The sequence below is a fragment of the Monodon monoceros genome, unplaced genomic scaffold (genome assembly GCF_005190385.1).
Source record: "Monodon monoceros isolate NGI ecotype Baffin Bay Population unplaced genomic scaffold, NGI_Narwhal_1 Super_Scaffold_9, whole genome shotgun sequence".
In the NCBI taxonomy this organism is placed as follows: domain Eukaryota; kingdom Metazoa; phylum Chordata; class Mammalia; order Artiodactyla; family Monodontidae; genus Monodon; species Monodon monoceros.
Genome location: NW_021703786.1, coordinates 15,521,987 through 15,540,142, shown reverse-complemented (window position 1 = coordinate 15,540,142; position 18,156 = coordinate 15,521,987). Strand labels below are relative to the sequence as shown.

Here is an 18,156-nt window from a genome sequence, read left to right as displayed (position 1 = left end):
GAGTGGTGTGCCAGGATTAAAAGGGTTTGCGATGGGGGGCCACACTGAGAGAGCAGGGAACAGAGCCCTCATGCCTACGTCCAGAAGCCAGCTGATGACATTAAAGAGAAGAAAAAAACAAGTAAGACAGCCTGAGCATGAGAGAGAGGAAGAGAGAAAGCAAGAATCGGAGGCGTGCAAGCAGGCAGCCCCAGACTGCGGCCAGCCTCTGCCTGGGATCTCCTGAACCTCCAATACCCCCGGCAGCCTGGACCCCAGGGTCCCTGAGAGCTGCCCCAAGGATGGGCACCAGGGCAGTGGTCATGCCTCCTCCTTTGTGGGGGCTGCTGAGCTGCTCTTTCCTCTGTGGCTGGGCTCTGGGGGGTCCAAGGCTCCTCCGCTCTCTTCCCGCGCTGTCCTCCCAAGTCAAGCCAGGATCTGTACCCATGTGGGTGCCCCCGGAGGGGGCTGAGGCAGCCCTAGCTTTTCTCTACTCTGGAGATGCCCAACAGCTGTTGGGGGCTAATTGCAGTGAGCGCTATGAAGCCCATGGGGCAGGAGCCAGACCAGGGCTCCCCCCAATCCTATGGAGGCCAGCGGGCACCATTACGCAGGCTGCCAATTTCCTCAACATGCTGCTACAAGCCAACGACATCCGGGAGTCCAGTGTGGAGGAGGATGTGGAGTGGTACCAGGCACTGGTCCGCAGCGTGGCCGAGGGGGACCCAAGGGCATACCGGGCTTTGCTGACCTTTAACCCTCCACTGGGGGCCAGCCACCTGCAGCTGGCCCTGCAGGCCACCCGGATGGGGGAGGAGACCATCCTTCAGGACTTGTCCGGGAGCAGGATGCAGAAGGAGAACCCAACCGGGGCCCTAGACACCCCTGACCTGCAGAAGCGGGTGCTGACCAACGACCTAGAGAGCCTTGGCAGCCCCAAGTGGCCACAGGGGGATGGATATGTGGGGGACTTGCAGCACGTGAGGCTGTCTCCTCCCTTCCTGGAATGCCAGGAGGGCCGGCTCCGTCCGGGCTGGCTTATCACACTCTCAGCGGCCTTCTATGGACTCAAGCCAGACCTCAGCCCGGAGATCAGGTAAGTGGTTTTTGTGCAGGGTTTGACACTGTTGTGGATTTGTGGGGTGGGGGGCCCAAGTCCAGCCAGCTGTGCATAGGCCATTTGGTATGCACATGTGTGGGGGACACAGATGTGTGTACTTGCATTCAGCTGTGTATATCTGCAGTTGACCCTGGGAATCTGTAACTGTGTGTTAACATATACAGGTGTGTGTATGTACTACATATAAATCACTCCATTTACAAGTAGGTATACACGTGTGTGTGTACAGATGTGTGGACATAGCTGGGCATAGGTCCTGGCCTCCAGGTCTGAGTAGTGGGTACAAGGCAGGAGAGGGCTTGTTGCGGAAGACAGTGACAATCCACGCACTGGCTTCTCAGAGGAGTCAGATGGGCGCTTCGGGAGTGAAATTCGCTGCTCCCTAGCAATCTAGAGCTGTAAAAGGAGGCTTCTGCAAAGGAAGGAGAACACTTGCGGGGAGGCTTGGCACCATTGCCTTTTCTGCCCAGGAGTTGGCCAGATCCCCAGGGTCACTCCCAATGGCTATATTCTTATATCAAGTCCTGACCCCAGTAGCCTATGATACTCCTCAAATAACTGACTGCCTCCTTCAGCTGGAGTAAAGAGGTGATTGGGAGCCATGATGAGAAGGAGGGAGCAGATGGATAGTGTACCGCAAGGCATTCAACAATCAACGTTGTTTTCCCAGCTCTGTGTCCCCATTCATTGTCCCCGGCAGAGTTCCTCTCCTGGCCACAGGCAGCCTGGCTCCTTGCCAGCTCTCTCCCCATTCAGCCCAGAGCAGGGGTTGAGAGCCCTTGAGCCAGGCAGCTCTGACTCTGGGCCCCTCTATTCCATATCTCCTTTGCTGTGATCAATTCAGACCTGGTTTGGGCAGAGTGAGGGGGTGGTTAATAGCTGCACTTTGCGCTTTGCGCGCGCGCGTGCGTGTGTGTGTGTGTGTGTGTGTGTGTGTGTGTGTGTGTGTATACATGCAGTGGGGAAGTGTGAATATCCCTTTCAGAAAGATCATCAGAGCCGCAGCTCCTGTATGTCTCACCACCTCCCTTTCCCATTGATAGATATCAAGAAATGCTAGGATGTTGAAAACGTGAGGGATGGGGGGGTGGGGACAGGGAAAAACCTAGGGGGAGGAGGATTGTTGCTGCAGAGACAGCGAGGGTTAATAGCACTGGAGAAATGGCGTGTGTGCCCTCTCTCCTGGCACCCTGCAGCCACTGTGCTAAAGTTTGTAGAGCTTGCATTGCCTCATAGTCTGGGGTCCAAGGACACATGTCCACCTTGGCATCCTTCACTGTACCCCTAACTGCCAATTCACTGCCTTAGGGGGCAGGTGCAGATGGACGTAGATCTTCAGAGTGTGGACATCAATCAGTGTGCCAGCGGCCCAGGCTGGTACTCTAACACACACCTGTGTGATCTCAACAGCACCCAGGTAAGGATACAGAGGGTGGGGGTTCTGGTGTCCTGCCTCCCTCCCCTTTCCCATCACTGCCATCAGGAGCTGCTGACAAAGGCACACCACCCTCTCCGGCTTCAAGGAAGTCCCTACTGATAGATAGAGATGAGATACCAGGCTTTTTAAGAGTGAGGACACATACAGCCTAGCCCCATCCCCCCACCCGAGACAGCCACCTTCATTCCTTTGCATTCTCAGTGTGCTTCCCTGTCTGCTCTCCCTTCTGGTACTAGGTGCTCCAGGATCCCTTCCCAGGACCGCCTCCTGAGCCTCTACTAATTGTCCCCTTTCCTTCTCCTGAATCACATTCTCCATGTCAACAGAGCTCTGGGCTCCTTCTGACCCACAAAGGATGCTCTGTTGGGTGGTTGTTGAAATAAGTAGAATTGCTGGTTGGGGTGTAGGAGGAGACTAACCAGAGAAGGAACTTGAAGAGCTCTGGGACCGGTAAAGGTGATGGAACCCAGGTGAGATGCTGGCAAAATCAAAGCCGTGGATGCAGGAGAATCTGGATAATGGAAAGCAATGGTTGATAATCCTGCAAGCCCAGTACTGGGAAACTGGCAGGTCAGTGAACTAATCCGCTCCACAGTTACACTGACAGCATGCTTGTTCCTGAGCTGAACCAAAGCCAAGGGGAGCTCTGCAGCCTGCTGGGAGGTGTGGTGGGTTTGGGCATCTGTTGCTCTTCAGGGCTCATGTGTTTGGAGCTATCAGTCCAGGGATGGATAAGGGCTCCCATTGTCCAGTGCACTTTTAAACACAGCCACATTCGTGTCTCTGGGTATGCATTTGTCTATGGCAGGAACAGAACGTTTTCCAGTGGTCTGAGTAAGAGGGGAAGCTGGGCCACGATTTCAGAAGCACCTTCTAGGGGCTGGATATGTAATCTTCCTTCCTTTGCCCCACTGCTGTCTGTTCCCAGCCACTCCCTACAGTAGGTCTGACCTCATCCAAGGGCTCATCTTCCCTGCCTGGCTCTGAGGTCTGCTCTGTCCCCTGCTGGGCAAACATCAATGGGTGGAGGTGGAATAAAGAGCTGGCCTTGGCATCCCACCAGCCTGGCATTAGCCTGGCATTAGGGCTGGGGAGAGCAGTCCTGCGCCAAAGCCAGATGGCCCTGATGGAGGAAGCTGCTCCTCCATGGGGGCCTTTTCAACCCACCTGTGTGCCAAAGAGGGAGGCTGATGGGGACCCTTGAAGCAGGATGTAGGCACACAGGTGTGGTTGAGCTCAGATTTCTCCCTGCTTCCACCTCCCCAGCACCTTGCTCTAGCATTAGCTGGGCACTGGGAAATGGGACCTGTGAAACTCCTGTTAGGGCCAGTCTGAATAAAAGGGTGATCCATCTCCATACTCTTTGCTTGGAGGTCTCTTTGAGACGAGAGGCAATGGTGGGGGCAGAGTAGGGTTTCCAGGGATGGAAGGCTTCCCAAGGGCTGGGGTGGCTTTCTGGTGGGGCTCCCCGGTGTAGACCCAGGGGCCGTGGATAGGAAGGTAGATGCACCCTCCATCTCTTCCCAGGAGGGAAAGCCTCATATAAATACCGATTGTGTTTGTCATCCCCACAGTGTGTCCCCCTGGAGAGTCAGGGCTTTGTCCTTGGCCACTACCTCTGCCGCTGCCGACCCGGCTTCTATGGGACAAGCAGCTCCGGGGGTATGTAACTATGTGGAATGCCAGGAAGGCGTTTTACAGGCTGGGCTGATTGGAGGGGGGCATCTGGGGAAGAAAGGCAGGTTGGGGTGAGACACTGGGAGAAAACTCATGGAGCAAGGGAAGAATGTCGAGAGAAGCAGGAGAGGCAGGCAGGGTCCAATTTGGGGGTGTCTGTTCCTTCCGAGAATTAGCTTATAACATGCCAGTCTGATGCAAGCTGACCTCGCAGTGAGTCCTAGCCTGGCACCGCCTCTTCCTGTAACCCTGCCTTCCCCTGAAAGTACCCACTTCTTCATTCCTACCCATCCTGACGCTACCCCAGGGGCCACAGACCATAAGAGGGCAGGGAGAGAGCTGTGGTGACCATTGGGAGAGAAGGCTGGGGTCTCAGGTTGTCCCAGCCATGCCCCTCTCCCTGCACACATCCTGTTCTTTATAGGCTCAGAGGAGGGTGCTGCCCAGCCTGCCGGGCAATTCGGGTCCCCTCAAGGCAGCTCCGGGAGGCTGCTGCGGTGCCAACCATGTGCTGAGGGCTGCTCCAGCTGCCTGGATGCCACGCCGTGCCTGGTGGAGGAAGCCCCCGCGCTGCGGGCAGTGGTGCTGGCCTCTCAGACGTGCTGCATGCTGGCCGTCTTCCTGAGCATGCTGGTCTCCTATCGCTGCCGCCAGACCAAGGCAAGGAAGGCCCCACATCTCTCTTCTACACACGTGTCCTACACACCCTGAGTCTCTAGCATCAACCGGAGACCACAGACTACCTAAGACCAGAACTTGAGAGAAATGGGTTCCGGCCCTGATTCTTAATCTAACTCACTATGTGACATGAGGCGAGCGACCTCACCATCTTAGACCTGTTTCCTCACCTGCTCAATGAAGGCATTGGGCTTGATTCAAAACACTGTGTAGGCACTAGGGGAAGTGATCAGCCCCCTCAGACATGTAAATAAAACGACAGCACAGCAAAACAGGGGCCAGGATAGAGGTGTCAGTTGCTGTGGCAGCTCAGAGAGGGGACCCAGTCACCCTGCCTGAGATGGCGTGGGAAGACTTTCTGGAGAACATGACATTTGAGCCAAAGTTGACGGTCAATTGACAGAGAAGCGAGTTTCTAGACAAGGAGGCAGTCTGACCCAAAGCTTGGAGGAAAGCCTGAGATCCCTTCTAGCTCCAGCAACCTCTGATTCTAGCCCAGGTCTGCAGCAAGGCCCAGGCTGGGAATGGGAGGGGCATGGGCCTGCGGTGGCAGGAGCTATGTGAAACCTTTGCCTTAGCCAGGCTTAGTGCCAGTGGAGCTAAGAGCCTGTGGTGAGAGTGGCTGTGGATGGAGAGGGCAGAGCTAATGTTACAGGGTGAAGCTTTAGCTTCAGGGCCATGGGGTGACCCCTCAAACAGGCCTGAGACCCTCCTGTACCATCCTCCAGGCTCTGTCCTCTTGCTGCCCTGCTTACATACTTCTCTCTTTCCTGGGTTCACAGAGGATCCGGGCATCTGGAGTGGTACTGCTGGAAACCATCCTTTTTGGATCCCTGCTGCTCTACTTCCCTGTGAGTCTGTGGCCAGAGGCTGACCCCACCTCCCAGGATCCCCCATAGTCCCAACCTGGTACACTCCAAGCCCCAGAATCCTTCCTCTCTGCCCTGTTGGGGGGATTCAGAGACCTCAAAATCCTCCAACTCATACCCACAAATGACAGGCTGGTCTAGTGAGCTCTGGAACCAAACAGCCAGGCTTAAAAGGAGCTCTATGACCTGCTGTGTGACTTAGGACAAGTTACCTAACTTCTCTGATAACAAAGCTACTCCTTTGCAGAATGGAGATGATGATGCCTCTATGAAAAGGCGGTTAGGAGGATCAGCACTGTGTTTAGCATAGGCCTGGCACACAGTGGAAGTGCAGTGGAGAGCGACTGTTTTTGCCCCTCCCCGCCAGGTCTTCATCCTGTGCTTCAGGCCCAGTGCATTCCGCTGCATCGCCCTCCGCTGGGTCCGGCTGCCGGGTTTTGCCACTGTCTACGGCACTATCATACTCAAGCTTTATAGGTAGGGTCTGGGGCAGAGCTTGCTCTCACGCTGCTCACTCCAGGCTACCCCAGCTCATTTATGGAATGAAGTTCTTCACAGCCAGACCCCTACCAGCTCTACTCCTCTGTGCCCCCAAGGCCTGCTCCCATCACTATGGCCCTCCCCTCCATGTAACTTTTTTGGGGGTAAGAGGAGGCGGTGAACCATGGAAGGGATGGGAGGGCAGGGATGTGCGGCAGGGAGGGAAGCAATGGCCAGGGGCATCTCCCCTCCCTGCATCCACCAGCCACACTCTGACCCTTGTAGAGTGCTCCAGCTGTTTCTGTCTCGAACGGCCCAGCGGGGCCCCCACCTGAGCAGTGGGCGGCTGCTGCAGCGTCTGGGGCTGCTTCTGCTGCTGGTGCTGGGCTTCCTGGCTGTATGGACAGCGGGGATCCTGGAGCAAGGCAGTCAGCACGCGTCCCTGGTGGCGCGAGGCCACACCCACACAGGCCGCCACTTCTACCTCTGCCACCACGACCGCTGGGACTACATCATGGTTGTGGGTGAGCTGCTTCCACTGAGCCCAGCCTCACACTGTACCTCCAGGGGTCCTCCTGCCTTGTACCTGGACCCCTGGACCGGGGTCCCCCCAGCACGGCCTACAGAGAAAGGGGTGCATGGCTGCTGAGGTGGTACCCGGCTCTCCTTATTTCCCCGCAGCTGAGATGCTGCTCCTGTGCTGGGGCAGCTTCCTCTGCTACGCCACCCGGGCTGTTCCCTCGGCCTTGCACGAGCTGCGGTACATGGGCATCGCCCTGCATAATGAGCTGCTGCTTTCTGCCGCCTTCCACACAGCCAGGTGAGGGCGGGCCCGCCTACCCACCACGGCTCCCACCCAATAACACTCCTCACCTCTCCCAGGTGAGGGTACCCCCACCCCACAGCCCTCCTTGCAACACCGACTACGCCTCAGCAAGGAGGAGGAGGGCCCCCACCTGTAGCTCTCTCCCTACCCCACAGATACCCTTCCTGTAACCCATGTCTCACCCAACACCCGAGAAGAGGAAGCATGCTCCACTCCTAACTCCTCTCCCATTCCACACGCCTCCCCCCCCCCCGCCCCTCCCCCCCATACAGGCTCCATTCTCACCGCCTTCTTCCCCCTCACACCCCAACTGTCCTTGCAGCGGGCCTGCTATGAGTGTCCACAAGGATCTGGCCCTGTGGTGAAGGTAGAATCAACCCACAGGTGGTCCATAACAGAGTTAAGTGGTATAAGCAGCCGGAGAAGGCAAGCTGGAGTAGTCTGGGAGGGCTTCTCAGAGGTGGAGATTAACGTGAGCCCTGAGGTGGGAGGGCAGGAAGAAGGAAGAGTGCCCTCCTCACTGCACAGAGCACCTCCAGGAGATCAGGGCGGGGGCTGGGGAGGACAGCCACTGAAACAGGTGAGAGGGAAGAGGCCACTCCCACCTGTAGCTAACCATCTCCTTCCCACCTCACCCTCAGGTTTCTACTGGTTCCCTCCCTGCACCCAGACTGGACGCTCCTCCTCTTCTTCTTTCACACCCACAGCACAGTCACCGCCACACTGGCTCTGATCTTCATCCCTAAGGTGAGGTCTTCCCCTGGTCTCAATGTGAGGGAGACGCAGCCCCTTTGCCAGGGGCACTGTGGAGCTGCTATGCCCATAGCACCCTCTCCAGGCCAGGGTGAGAATGACACCCTGGGACCTGAGGGATTTGGGCCCTAAGCAAGGAGCCCACTTAGGAGTCACAGAAGGAATCACCGTCTCCAATCCCTAGGCAAGGGAAATAACAGCTAGAGCTGGGACTTCCCTGGTGGCACAGTGGTTAAGAACCCGCCTGCCAATGCAGGGGACACGGGTTTGAGCCCTGGTCCCGGAGGATCCCACATGCCGCGGAGCAACTAAGCCCGTGTGCCACAACTACTGAGACTGCGCTCTGAGAAGCCCACGCACCGCAACGAAGAGTAGCACCCGCTCTCCGCAACTAGAGAAAGCCCACACGCGGCAATGAAGACCCAACACAGCCAATAAATAAATCAATAATTAAAAAATAATAATAAAAAAACACTTGGCGTTTAAAAAAAAAAAGAGCTAGAGCTGAAGGGAGTCCTTGTAATACAACTGGAAGGTTGGGAGACTCTGAAAATCAACTCAGAAGCAGTTACAGAAAGATAGGTGAGGGGCGGGTAGCTGAAGGACATGGCTAGGAATTGTGGGGGCAGGGCATTGAGACCCCTGGTCTCTCAGCTAGAGAAAATCAGGAAGGAGAGGGAACAATACTCCTTGGACCCCCAGAATCAGAGAGGCGGTGAAGATCTATGGAGTAAATACATATGCCACGGGGCAGGGAGCCAAGGTGAGTCTTTTTCCCGATCATGCCCACCACCATGGCCAGTTCCGGAAGCCAGGGGCTCCTCCCCGAGAGGAGATCTTGGATGAGGTGTACGAGGACGAGCTGGACCTGCAGCGCTCAGGCTCCTACCTGAACAGCAGCATTGCCTCAGCCTGGAGCGAGCACAGCCTGGACCCTGGAGACATTCGGGTAGGTGCTGCCCTCCCCACCTGCTCTTGCTGCTACTTAGGGACTGGGCAGGGGGCACAGCTGCCCTGCCACCCGGGCTGTGTGCCACTGCAGGTCCCCTCTCCTCCCCATAGCTTTTCCTCTAAGACCCGGCTCCCTCTCTTCTCCACCACTGCCCTAAGCTGCTTCCCCTGACTCTACTCAAAGGAGGCCACACAGTGGATAGACCACCCCCACCCTGCAAAACCCCAGAACCCAGATTTCTGAGGCCCACTTGGCAAGGTAGAGGCAGAACCATGAGTGGAGCTCAAATCACCTGTGTCTCCTGTGTCCTCCACTCCCACTCAGCAGGCCACCATGAGGGGCAGCCTAAGAAGCCCCTCAGTCCCCAACATACCAGGCAGTTAGTGGCCCTAGGGCCATTGGGGCTGGGTGGGTAATTCAGGCAGTGAGTGGCTACCAGGCATTTCCACACCAGGGTCCCCTTTCCCTGGACCCAGCAGTGTTAGAGAGAAAGGAAGTTCTTCCTGAGTCTTACATCAGGAGAGCATCCTTACCTTATTTTTCTGCTTAAGAATATCATTATAGTCACAGAAACCCTAATGAGAGGCTCAGAGAGTAGGAAATAAAGAGACCTGGCGGTAAAGCCCATCGTCTTATAGAACCTGCATGTGGGAACAGTCCCAGGAAGCCATTTTGTCCATCCCTCCACCTCCCCTGGGGCCCCCTCCACAGCTGACTTGTTTACATCCCCCAATTCCTTCCTTGTCTCAACTGCCTTTGCCTCTCTTTCCCCCGTATCCTCCTCATCCTCTGAGCTCTGCCTGCCCTGCCGCCTGCCCCCTGGGGATAGGCTGAACTGAGACCCCAATCCAGCAGGCAGGCCAAAGAGTGGAGGCACACTGCCACAGAGACACCATCCTTGACCCTCCAGTATGGGGAGCAGCAGCCCATGTACCTCCCCTATGCTGGCTGCGGGGAGAGATCCGAAGTACAAAAGACTTTCAAAGCCCCATTCCGTCACTTACACCTGAATATGGCAGTTTTCATGCCCACTGGTCCCACCACCAATCTCATACAATCCTCTGAAGGAAGTGAACACTAGGCAGCCAGTTTTCCTTACTTTATTGAAGCAGAGGCTCAGAGAGGGCAAGAAAATAGCCTGGAGGCACATGATGGGTCAGCAGCCTCAAACCCAGGTTTCCTGTCTCCCAAGCTGGAGACTTCCCACCAGACCACAGTGCCCAGAGAAGTCAGTGGTGCGCTGAGGCCTCGGAGCTAAGTGGGTCGGGCTCGGGAACTAGGTTGTTGGCGCCGCAGGACGGAGAGGTGAAATCTGAGTTTTAAAAGCTGGGAAGAGACACAGCTTGGTGGGAGAGAGATCCCCCAGAGAAAATGGTCTGAGCAAGGGCTGAGGGGCAGAGCAGCGCCGCCAGGGGATGGAGAGCTTGGCCCTCACCGCCAGCTCTGCATCCCCGGTCCCCCCGCCCCCAGGACGAGCTGAAGAAGCTCTACGCCCAGCTCGAGGTCCACAAGACCAAGGAAATGGCCGCTAACAACCCGCACCTGCGCAAAAAGCGAGGCAGCTGGCGCCAGGCCCTGGGCCGCTCCTTCATGAAGTACCTGGCCGAGTTCCCCGAGGCCCTGACCCGCCAGCACTCCCGGGACTCGGGCTCCCCGGCCCGCGGCAGCCTGTCCGGGGGCTCCTCCCGCCGCCGGCTGCTCAGCGCCAGGCTGCCCAGCGCCAGCCTCCGGGAGCCCGCCGCGCCGCCGGGTCTGCGCAAGTCCCGTAGCACCTGCGAGCAGGGCCGCGCTCCCCGCGGGGAGCAGTACCCGCCTCTGCTCGACTCGCTGCTGAGGAGGAAGCTGGCCAGGAAGGGCCCGCAATCCGAGAGCCGCGAGTCGGCGGCAGGGCCGCCCGCGCTGAGCTTCAGGTCGGCCAGCGCCCACAATCTGACGGTGGGAGAGCGGCTGCCCTGCGCCCGGCCCGCCTCGCTGCACAAGTCGCTGAGCGTCGTGGCTGGCTCCAGGGAAAAGGCCCTGCTCGAGGCCAGCCAGGCCTACCTGGAGGAGACCTACCAGCGGGCGAGGGAGCGGGAGGAGAGAAGGAAGGCAGAGGCCGCCCTGGCCAGCCCGGCGCGGAGGCCCTCGGCCTGGAGGCTGGAGCGAGCCCGAGCGACTACCCTGTCAGCCCCACCTTCCCCGGCCAAGAGGAGCAGCGTGGACAGCTCCCACGCCTCCAGAAAGCTGCACGAGGAGGCCGTGAGAAGGCTGCCCCACCCGCCCATCCAGCACCAGATCTCCACACCCATCATGGCCACGTCCGGGGTGGGCCTGGGGGAGCCAGGGATGCTGTCTCCCACCTCCACCTTATCTCTGGCTCTGCTGCCAGCTCCCGCCCCTGCCCTGGCACCCATCCCAGTACCCCCACAAAGCCCCAGCCTACTCACCTACATCTGCCCCTGGGAGAATGCAGAACTGCCATCGAAGAAAGAAAATGTGGCTCAGGAAGGCCCCTCGGGGCCAGAGCGAGGCAACCACTCTCCCGCCCCGGGTCGGGCCAGGCTCTGGAGGGCCCTCTCTACAGCAGTAGAGAAGAGCGGGGCTGGGGAGAAGGGGATGGACACGGAGGACAGGCGTCTCCAGGGGGACACTGATGCGGATGAGGATAGGCCCAAGGTCTTCTCTAAGTCTAAATCCCACAGCCTCAAGACCCCTGTTCAGCAGGGTTCCATGCGTAGTCTGGGGCTGGCTATCAAAGCTCTGACCCGTTCTCGGAGCACATACAGAGAGAAGGAGAGCGGGGAAGGATGTCCTGAGAAGGAAGAGAAGAGCCAAGCTTTGGGAGAGGGTGTGGGGGCATGTCCCAGATCTCCCAGGTCAGGCCGCCCCAAGGCGGTGAGTAAGCAGGCCGCGCTTGCCCCCTGTGATGACGAGGAGTCCCTCCAGAACCAACAGAACGCTCACACAAGCAGAATGCTCCAAGTCTGTCACCAGGAGGGCAGCAGGAAACAAGCAGACAGAGGCAGGAGGCCATCCCAGGGTCTAGGGGAGGGGAAGGTTGCGAGAGCAGGTAAAACAGGGCCTGCCACACTGAGGCAAGTCAGGCACGGCACAGTTAGGGACAAAAATGTTAAGCAAGCAAAAGAAGCCCTTGGGGGGTGGCGGGAACTGCCCAAAGCTGGCCTCCAGCCCCTGGGCAGTGCTGACCAGAGGGTGATAGATGTATGCCCCTGGGAAGTCACCGAGTCAGAAACGTGTCAGCCTGACAGTAGCAACAAGGCCGAAACCTGCCCCTGGGAGGTGAGTGGAGTCCCTGAGGAGGCGGCACTGAGGCAAGATCTAGATGCCTCCCAAGATGAGAGGGGGAAAGCCTCAGAAAAACCAGAACCCAAAGATGTGGTTGCCATTGCTCAGAAAAAGCCAGAGAGACTGGTCAGGGGACAGGAGGCAGTGTGTCCCTGGGAGAGTGCCGACCCTGGGGGTCTATCCCCTCGGTCAGCCCCTCAGGACTCTGACAGAACCAAGGGCAGGTCTGAGACAGTGGGTAGTGTGGAGCCTAGAGAGGTAGAGACACGACCGTGGGAAGCCGCTGGCCCAGGAGCTTGTACATCTGACATCACCAAGGCAGGGCTCTGTCCCTGGGAGGCAAGTGAAGGAGGAGAGAATGAGAAACCGTCCCAGGAGGGAGTAAAGAAGCTCCCCCAGGCAAAGCAGAAAACTCCCAAGAAAGCAATCTTCTTGGAAGAACAGAAACTGGGTGAAGGGTTGGAATCTCTTTGTCAGTGGGAAAGGACAGATTTCCGGGGCCCCTCAGCAGTCTCTACTCAGGCCCTGGGAACCTCCGGGTGCTCGGGGAGTCTGGGCAGTAGCGTCACTGAGGCGTGTCCATGGGAGGCAGGAGATGCTCCTGCTATCAGGAAAGCAGAGATTTGTCCCTGGGAGCTGGGTGATGAGGTAGTAGGGAAGGAAATGATGAGTCAGAGGACAGGTGGAGAATCTCTCCAGGAAAAGGGAAAAACCTCCAGAAAAGGGAGCTTTGGAGAGATGTGGGAACAAACTGGGAAAGCAGTGCAGAAATGTAGTCAACAGCAGAAGTCCGTGTGTCCCTGGGAGAGCACAACCCCTGGGCACTCTAGCCCACATCTAGAAAACTCCTCATCCAAAGCTGGTGGCCAACTCCTCAGCAAGGGAAAAAGCAGAGCAGCGCAGGTATGTCCACGGGAAGATCTCAGGTCAGAGGCAAAGGAAGCAACACCTGCCAAGGCGGAAATCTGTCCCTGGGAGGTGAATGAACGAACGACAGAGGACTGGATATCGGGACAGGCACCAAAAGGAGAATCTCAAAAGGACAAGGAGAAGATGCCTGGAACATCAGGAATCAAAGATAGCACAACTTGGGAAAAGCCTGAGGGACAGATGCAAAAGCAGGAAGCAGTCTGTCCCTGGGAGAGGGTGGACCCTGGCAGCTTCTCCCCACAACCTGGTCCTCGAGACATAGATAGACCCAAAGCCACTTTCCAGATGTCAGGCAGTACGGGAAGCAAAACTGCTGAGATCTGTCCCTGGGACGCGGAGGAAATCCTGCCTGCTGAGAAGGCAGAGATCTGTCCCTGGGAGGTGAGTGCTGGAGCAGGGGAGAAAAGGGCTTTGGGAATTGAGGCCATTAGGCAATTTCCAAATGATACAGGAAGGGCTTCTGCAGATTCTGGACCTGAAGAGACAGCTGTTACTGCTCCAAAGAAGCCAGAGAGGCAGGCCTGGGAGCGGGAGGTGGCCTGCCCCTGGGAGAGCTTGGATCCACGGGGCTCCTCTCGGCATTCAGGCACTCTGGGCACCGACAGACCAAAAGCTGGGCTCCAGGTATTGGACCGTGTGGGGTGCAGGCCAGCTGAGGTGTGTCCCTGGGAAGCAGAGGGAGCGCCTACCAGTGAAAAAGCCAAGATCTGTCCCTGGGAGGTGGATGAAGGAGCCCCCGGGAAGGAATCGGAACAAGAGATGGGGACTGATTCCATGGGGCAGAGGGAGAAAACTCTAGAAAAGGGGAGACTCACCTCTCTGGGAGAAGACATATCAAAATGGGAGACAAAACTGAGTCAAGAGCAGGAAGCTATGTGTCCTTGGGAGAAGGAGTTGAGGACACCCTCTGCTCAGGCCGAGGTCTCAGACTCGTCCAGCAGCGGGAGTAGCAGAGTGGCAGAGGAGCACTCCTTGGAAGTGAGTGATGAAGCAGCACAGAAAGGGGACCTGACACAAGACCCAAAGATGGGCTCCTTCCCAGAACAAGCAGAAAAAGCAGAAGTCACTGCTGCAGATGGGGAGAAAGCAAGCAATGAGCTACGACCTATCTGTCTACAGGAGAGCATGGCCCCGGCGGGCTCTTTCTCCCACCCAGACAGTCACTGCCCTGACCAACCTAAAGCCGGTGCTCAGACACTGCTCAGCGTTGGGGGCAGGCTTGCTGAGGTCTGCCCGTGGGATGCTCCTGCCATGGATGCTCCCAAACCTGACAGCGGCGCCAAAGCTGAGACCTGTCCCTGGGAGGTGACTGAAAGAATCCCCGAGGAAAGGGTGTCAAGACAGGATGGAGAAGGGGAGCATCAAGAGGAGGAGAAAGCCCCAGAAAAACCAGAGCACAAAGTTGTGGCTGTTCAGGCAAACTCAGAGAGTGCAGATGGGAAACAGGAGGCTGTGTCCCCCCAGGAGAGTCAAGATTGTGGGGGTCTGTCTCCACAACCAGCCCCACAAGCTTCTGACAGAAGCAAAGAAAGTTCCGAGGCAGCAGGCAGCGTGGGGGCCAGAGTAGCAGAAGTGTGTCCATGGGAAGCAGAAGAGGCTCCCTCTGATAAGAAAACAGAAATCTGCCCTTGGGAGGTGAGTCAAGGAGCAGCAGAGAAAGGGGGACTGGAACAAGAGTTGGACAGAGAATCTCAAGGGCAAGGAGAGATGTTCCTGCAAAAGGCAGGATCTGGAGGGACTGAAGAACACTTTTCAGAAGAAGTAAAAGTCAACAGAGAGCGAGAGACCGTCTGTCCTTGGGAAGGCACAAGGTCAGAAGGGCTCTCCCCCGAGCCAGATGCTCCAGACATGGACGAACCCAAAGTCGGTCCCCACAGAGCAAGCAGTATGGGGAGCAGGATGGCAGAGCTGTGTCAATGGGAAGTCACAGATCCAGAAGGAAATAAAATAAAGGGGACCATGGCAGACATCGATATATGTCTTTGGGAGGTAACTGGAGCCTCATCTGACGAATCTGGCCTCCTGGTTTTAACAGAAACTCAGACAGAAAAACCCTGCCCCACAGCCCCTGAGAACCCACCATGCCTTTTAGTCCACAGACCTCTGGGTGGCTTCCTTCCAGAAGGCAAAAGCCCCTGCCCCAAAGTGAGAAAGCCAGCCAGTACTTTTACTCCGGAAGGTGTCAGAGAACTCCAAGTACCTTCAGAACTTGGGCCGAGGACCAGCTTAGTCCCAGAGCCAACTCTCCAGGAAGCTAAGGCTCAGGAGTCTTCCTCCTTAACCGAAGACCAAGGAGAAGTGGCTTCTAAAGCTCAACACGAAGAACTCACCCCTCCAACTGTCTATCCTTGGGACCACGAGTAACAACTCCATCAGGTAAGGTGAAACATTGGGTGGCTATCTTTTAGAAGCCAAGGTCCTTTCCAAGTCCTAGGTGTTTCCAAAAACTGGAATCAAACACACTTGGCCACTTTCTCTCTCCAAGGTGGCCAGAAGTCAACTCATTCCAAGACAAACTGTACAAAAAGGGTTTAGCTCGGACCGCAGAAGTTAATCCCATCCCCTCTTTACTTCCAACTCTTCTTCCTGCTCCAGAGAACAAGGGCCGGACCTTCTACTTCTAATGAATCCTCCCATCCAGCTAGAATACTCAACACAAGCTGTCTGTGACACGACACTCACTTGTAAAGCCAATGTTAGTGATAAAGGGAAGTCAGCTGTGCCCAGCCCACATTTTCTCAAAAGGAGACCCATTCTTCTGTGAAGTCTACAAAGGACATTTTTTGGGAAGAAACTAAACCACGCAAGGCATTGGCAACATAGGGGCTGAGGAAGGTCACCACAGGAAGCTTAGAAGCCACTTATTCAAGTTCAAAGATAAATCAGGGGGAAAACTTAAATGGCTCAAAAGAGGTGCCTGAAATGCCTCAAAGATCCTGTCATTTTGACTTTGGGTCTCCAGGTTCTGCTTTATTGATTCTCTCGTACCTGCCCTGCTTGACTGCTGAAGTACAGAGAATCAAGCACACTTACGTCAACATCTGGCATCTAAAGCAACATCAGAGACAGAGAGCATAAAGGGAAAGGCAATTGCTCCAGTTTAAGCCCAGTTTAAGAAGTATGACTCTTACAAGCCTTTTCAGATGGCCTTCCCTCCTTCCTGCCCCATCTTTTGCCAATCTGCAGAGTTCACCCCACTGCCTCATTCTCCTAGCCTTTCAGTGCTGTCATCAAAGGGACCCCTCTCTGTTGTCAAATGCAACTGGAGCCAGGGGGAATTTCTGGTTCCAATGCAAGAACCACTCCAAATCACTTGCTCAGTAACAGGAGGCCCACATCAGTCTCTTTCCCGAGAAGCCCGAGAAAGAAAGGAGGTCCTGTTTACAGCCAGCACTTTAACTGCCCTCAGAAAGAGTAGTGCTATGAGGCAGGTTAGAGGCCTGAGGGCCAGGGAAAGGGCATCGTGTAAATACAAAGCCTCCTTTCTTAGGGAGCTCTCTCTCGTTCTTAGCTCAGTTCAATTCTCTCAAGTCAATTCAGGCTACCCTTACTTAAATGGTCCTAGATAACAGAGTGCTGGAATTAAGTGATACTACCAGAGGGGAATGAGGAAGGAGAAAAACGTTGGTCACAGACGTCCCAGGATCGGCAGGGGTGAGGTGGGGGTGGAAATAGGCAGACTAAACATGGCACAGGGGCCCACCCTCTAACTGGGCAGATACTGATGCCATTCACCAGGAGGAAAAACACACAAGAAGGGGACCAAACACCCAATGGGGAAAATACCAGTCTGCATGTAAATACTCTCGGCAGCTACAGGGCTTCACAGAAATAGGAGCAAAGTGCTCCATTTCCAAAAAGAAGAAGGAATGGAGTAACCCACTTTCAGAGACCAGAGGCCCTTGTTCCATATCTAGGCCTTCCCTCTTACCTAGGTCCCCTGCCCTAGGCTTCCAGAGTAGTAACTAAAGTGTGTTGTTTTTCTGGGCTCTAGCTAGTTAGCCTCACAGCTTGCGAGCCAATGCAAATTCTACACCTCAGAACAATCCCACTGGGTCTGGACTAGCTGGGAACAGAAAAGTTGTCTCTCTAACCACAGTTGTGAAATAAACCATGGGGAAGAAAATAAAGAATGCTTCTTCTTGACTATTGCAGTTGTTTCTAGCTTATTCATTATGGTGATTTTATTTTTTCAATGTTTCTAAATATTAATAGTAGATAGATAAGGAAAGAACAATGCCTGCTCTAAAGCCCAAGGTAGCCACATGGCAGCCTTCAGGACAATGGGACTGTCTGGCTAATTCTCAGCCAGTGCCCAGCTACATGGGTGGCACTGCAGATGGTCTCCGCCTGGCCCTTCAAGCCAATCCTGTACATCTGGGCCATTTGCTCAGCTGGATTTGATCCCAAGGGGAAATGAAAATTGCACTTATCCTCTGGCTGCCTGGTGGCTCCCTGGCTTAGCCGCTGTTTAGGATTATCTAGAGACCCCTGAGACAGGGGAGTGAGGGGAGTGAGGTTGAGTGAGGTGAAACAGCTTATGTGAAACACTGTGTTTTAATATATTCAGAGAAATCAAGACGTCGTTTAGCCATTAAGTGTGCTTTGTGTCTGTTTCCCTACCCTCCCAGGATTGCCTCCCCTTACTCCATACTCCCCAGCTGTGGATCCTACTCAAAGCACTTCCCTTCTCGTTTTGCCTTAATCCAGGGCTCAGGCAAATAGGATATGATCAAACCTCACTTGGGCAACAATGCTGGAAACTGATGTACATTTTAAGCCAAAAGGGTTGAAGCTAAGTAGCACGATGAGGGTGGCTGCTGTGGATTAACCTAGTAGAGCTGCCTCCTCCCTAAGCATACACATCTTGTGTCTGTGGTCAGCACTCAGCAGCTGTTACTAAGACATCAGTTTTCCCCAGGGAGGCCTGGTCTCTTTGCTGCTTTGCTGAAGTGGTAGCTTTACAGAGACTGAGGGGTCAGGTTATTCTCAACCTGATTCCAGTTTCTTTGGGCTCTACTCTCAAGACAAGGTCAGAACAGATTAATCCTTGACCCAGGTGATAAACTCCTTAAAAGAAAATACTAGATTTGAAAAACAGAAACACAAGAATTAAGGTCCTGATTTTTAAGGGGAGCCCTCATGGGCTGATCAAAGTAATAGTACTAT

At 55.6% G+C, this 18,156-nt stretch overlaps 1 protein-coding gene across 1 annotated transcript; it reads left to right on the top strand.

Annotated features, from left to right (window-relative positions):
* The first annotated feature begins 281 nt into the window (after positions 1–281).
* Positions 282–15,351, top strand: GPR179 (G protein-coupled receptor 179). Its single transcript, XM_029212765.1, has 11 exons — positions 282–1,075; positions 2,408–2,516; positions 4,112–4,199; positions 4,639–4,874; positions 5,675–5,743; positions 6,129–6,238; positions 6,527–6,765; positions 6,923–7,061; positions 7,709–7,814; positions 8,623–8,769; positions 10,243–15,351. The coding sequence occupies exons 1-11, from the start codon at positions 282–284 to the stop codon at positions 15,349–15,351; spliced, it is 7,146 nt and encodes a 2,381-aa protein (XP_029068598.1).
* Positions 15,352–18,156: the final 2,805 nt, after the last annotated feature.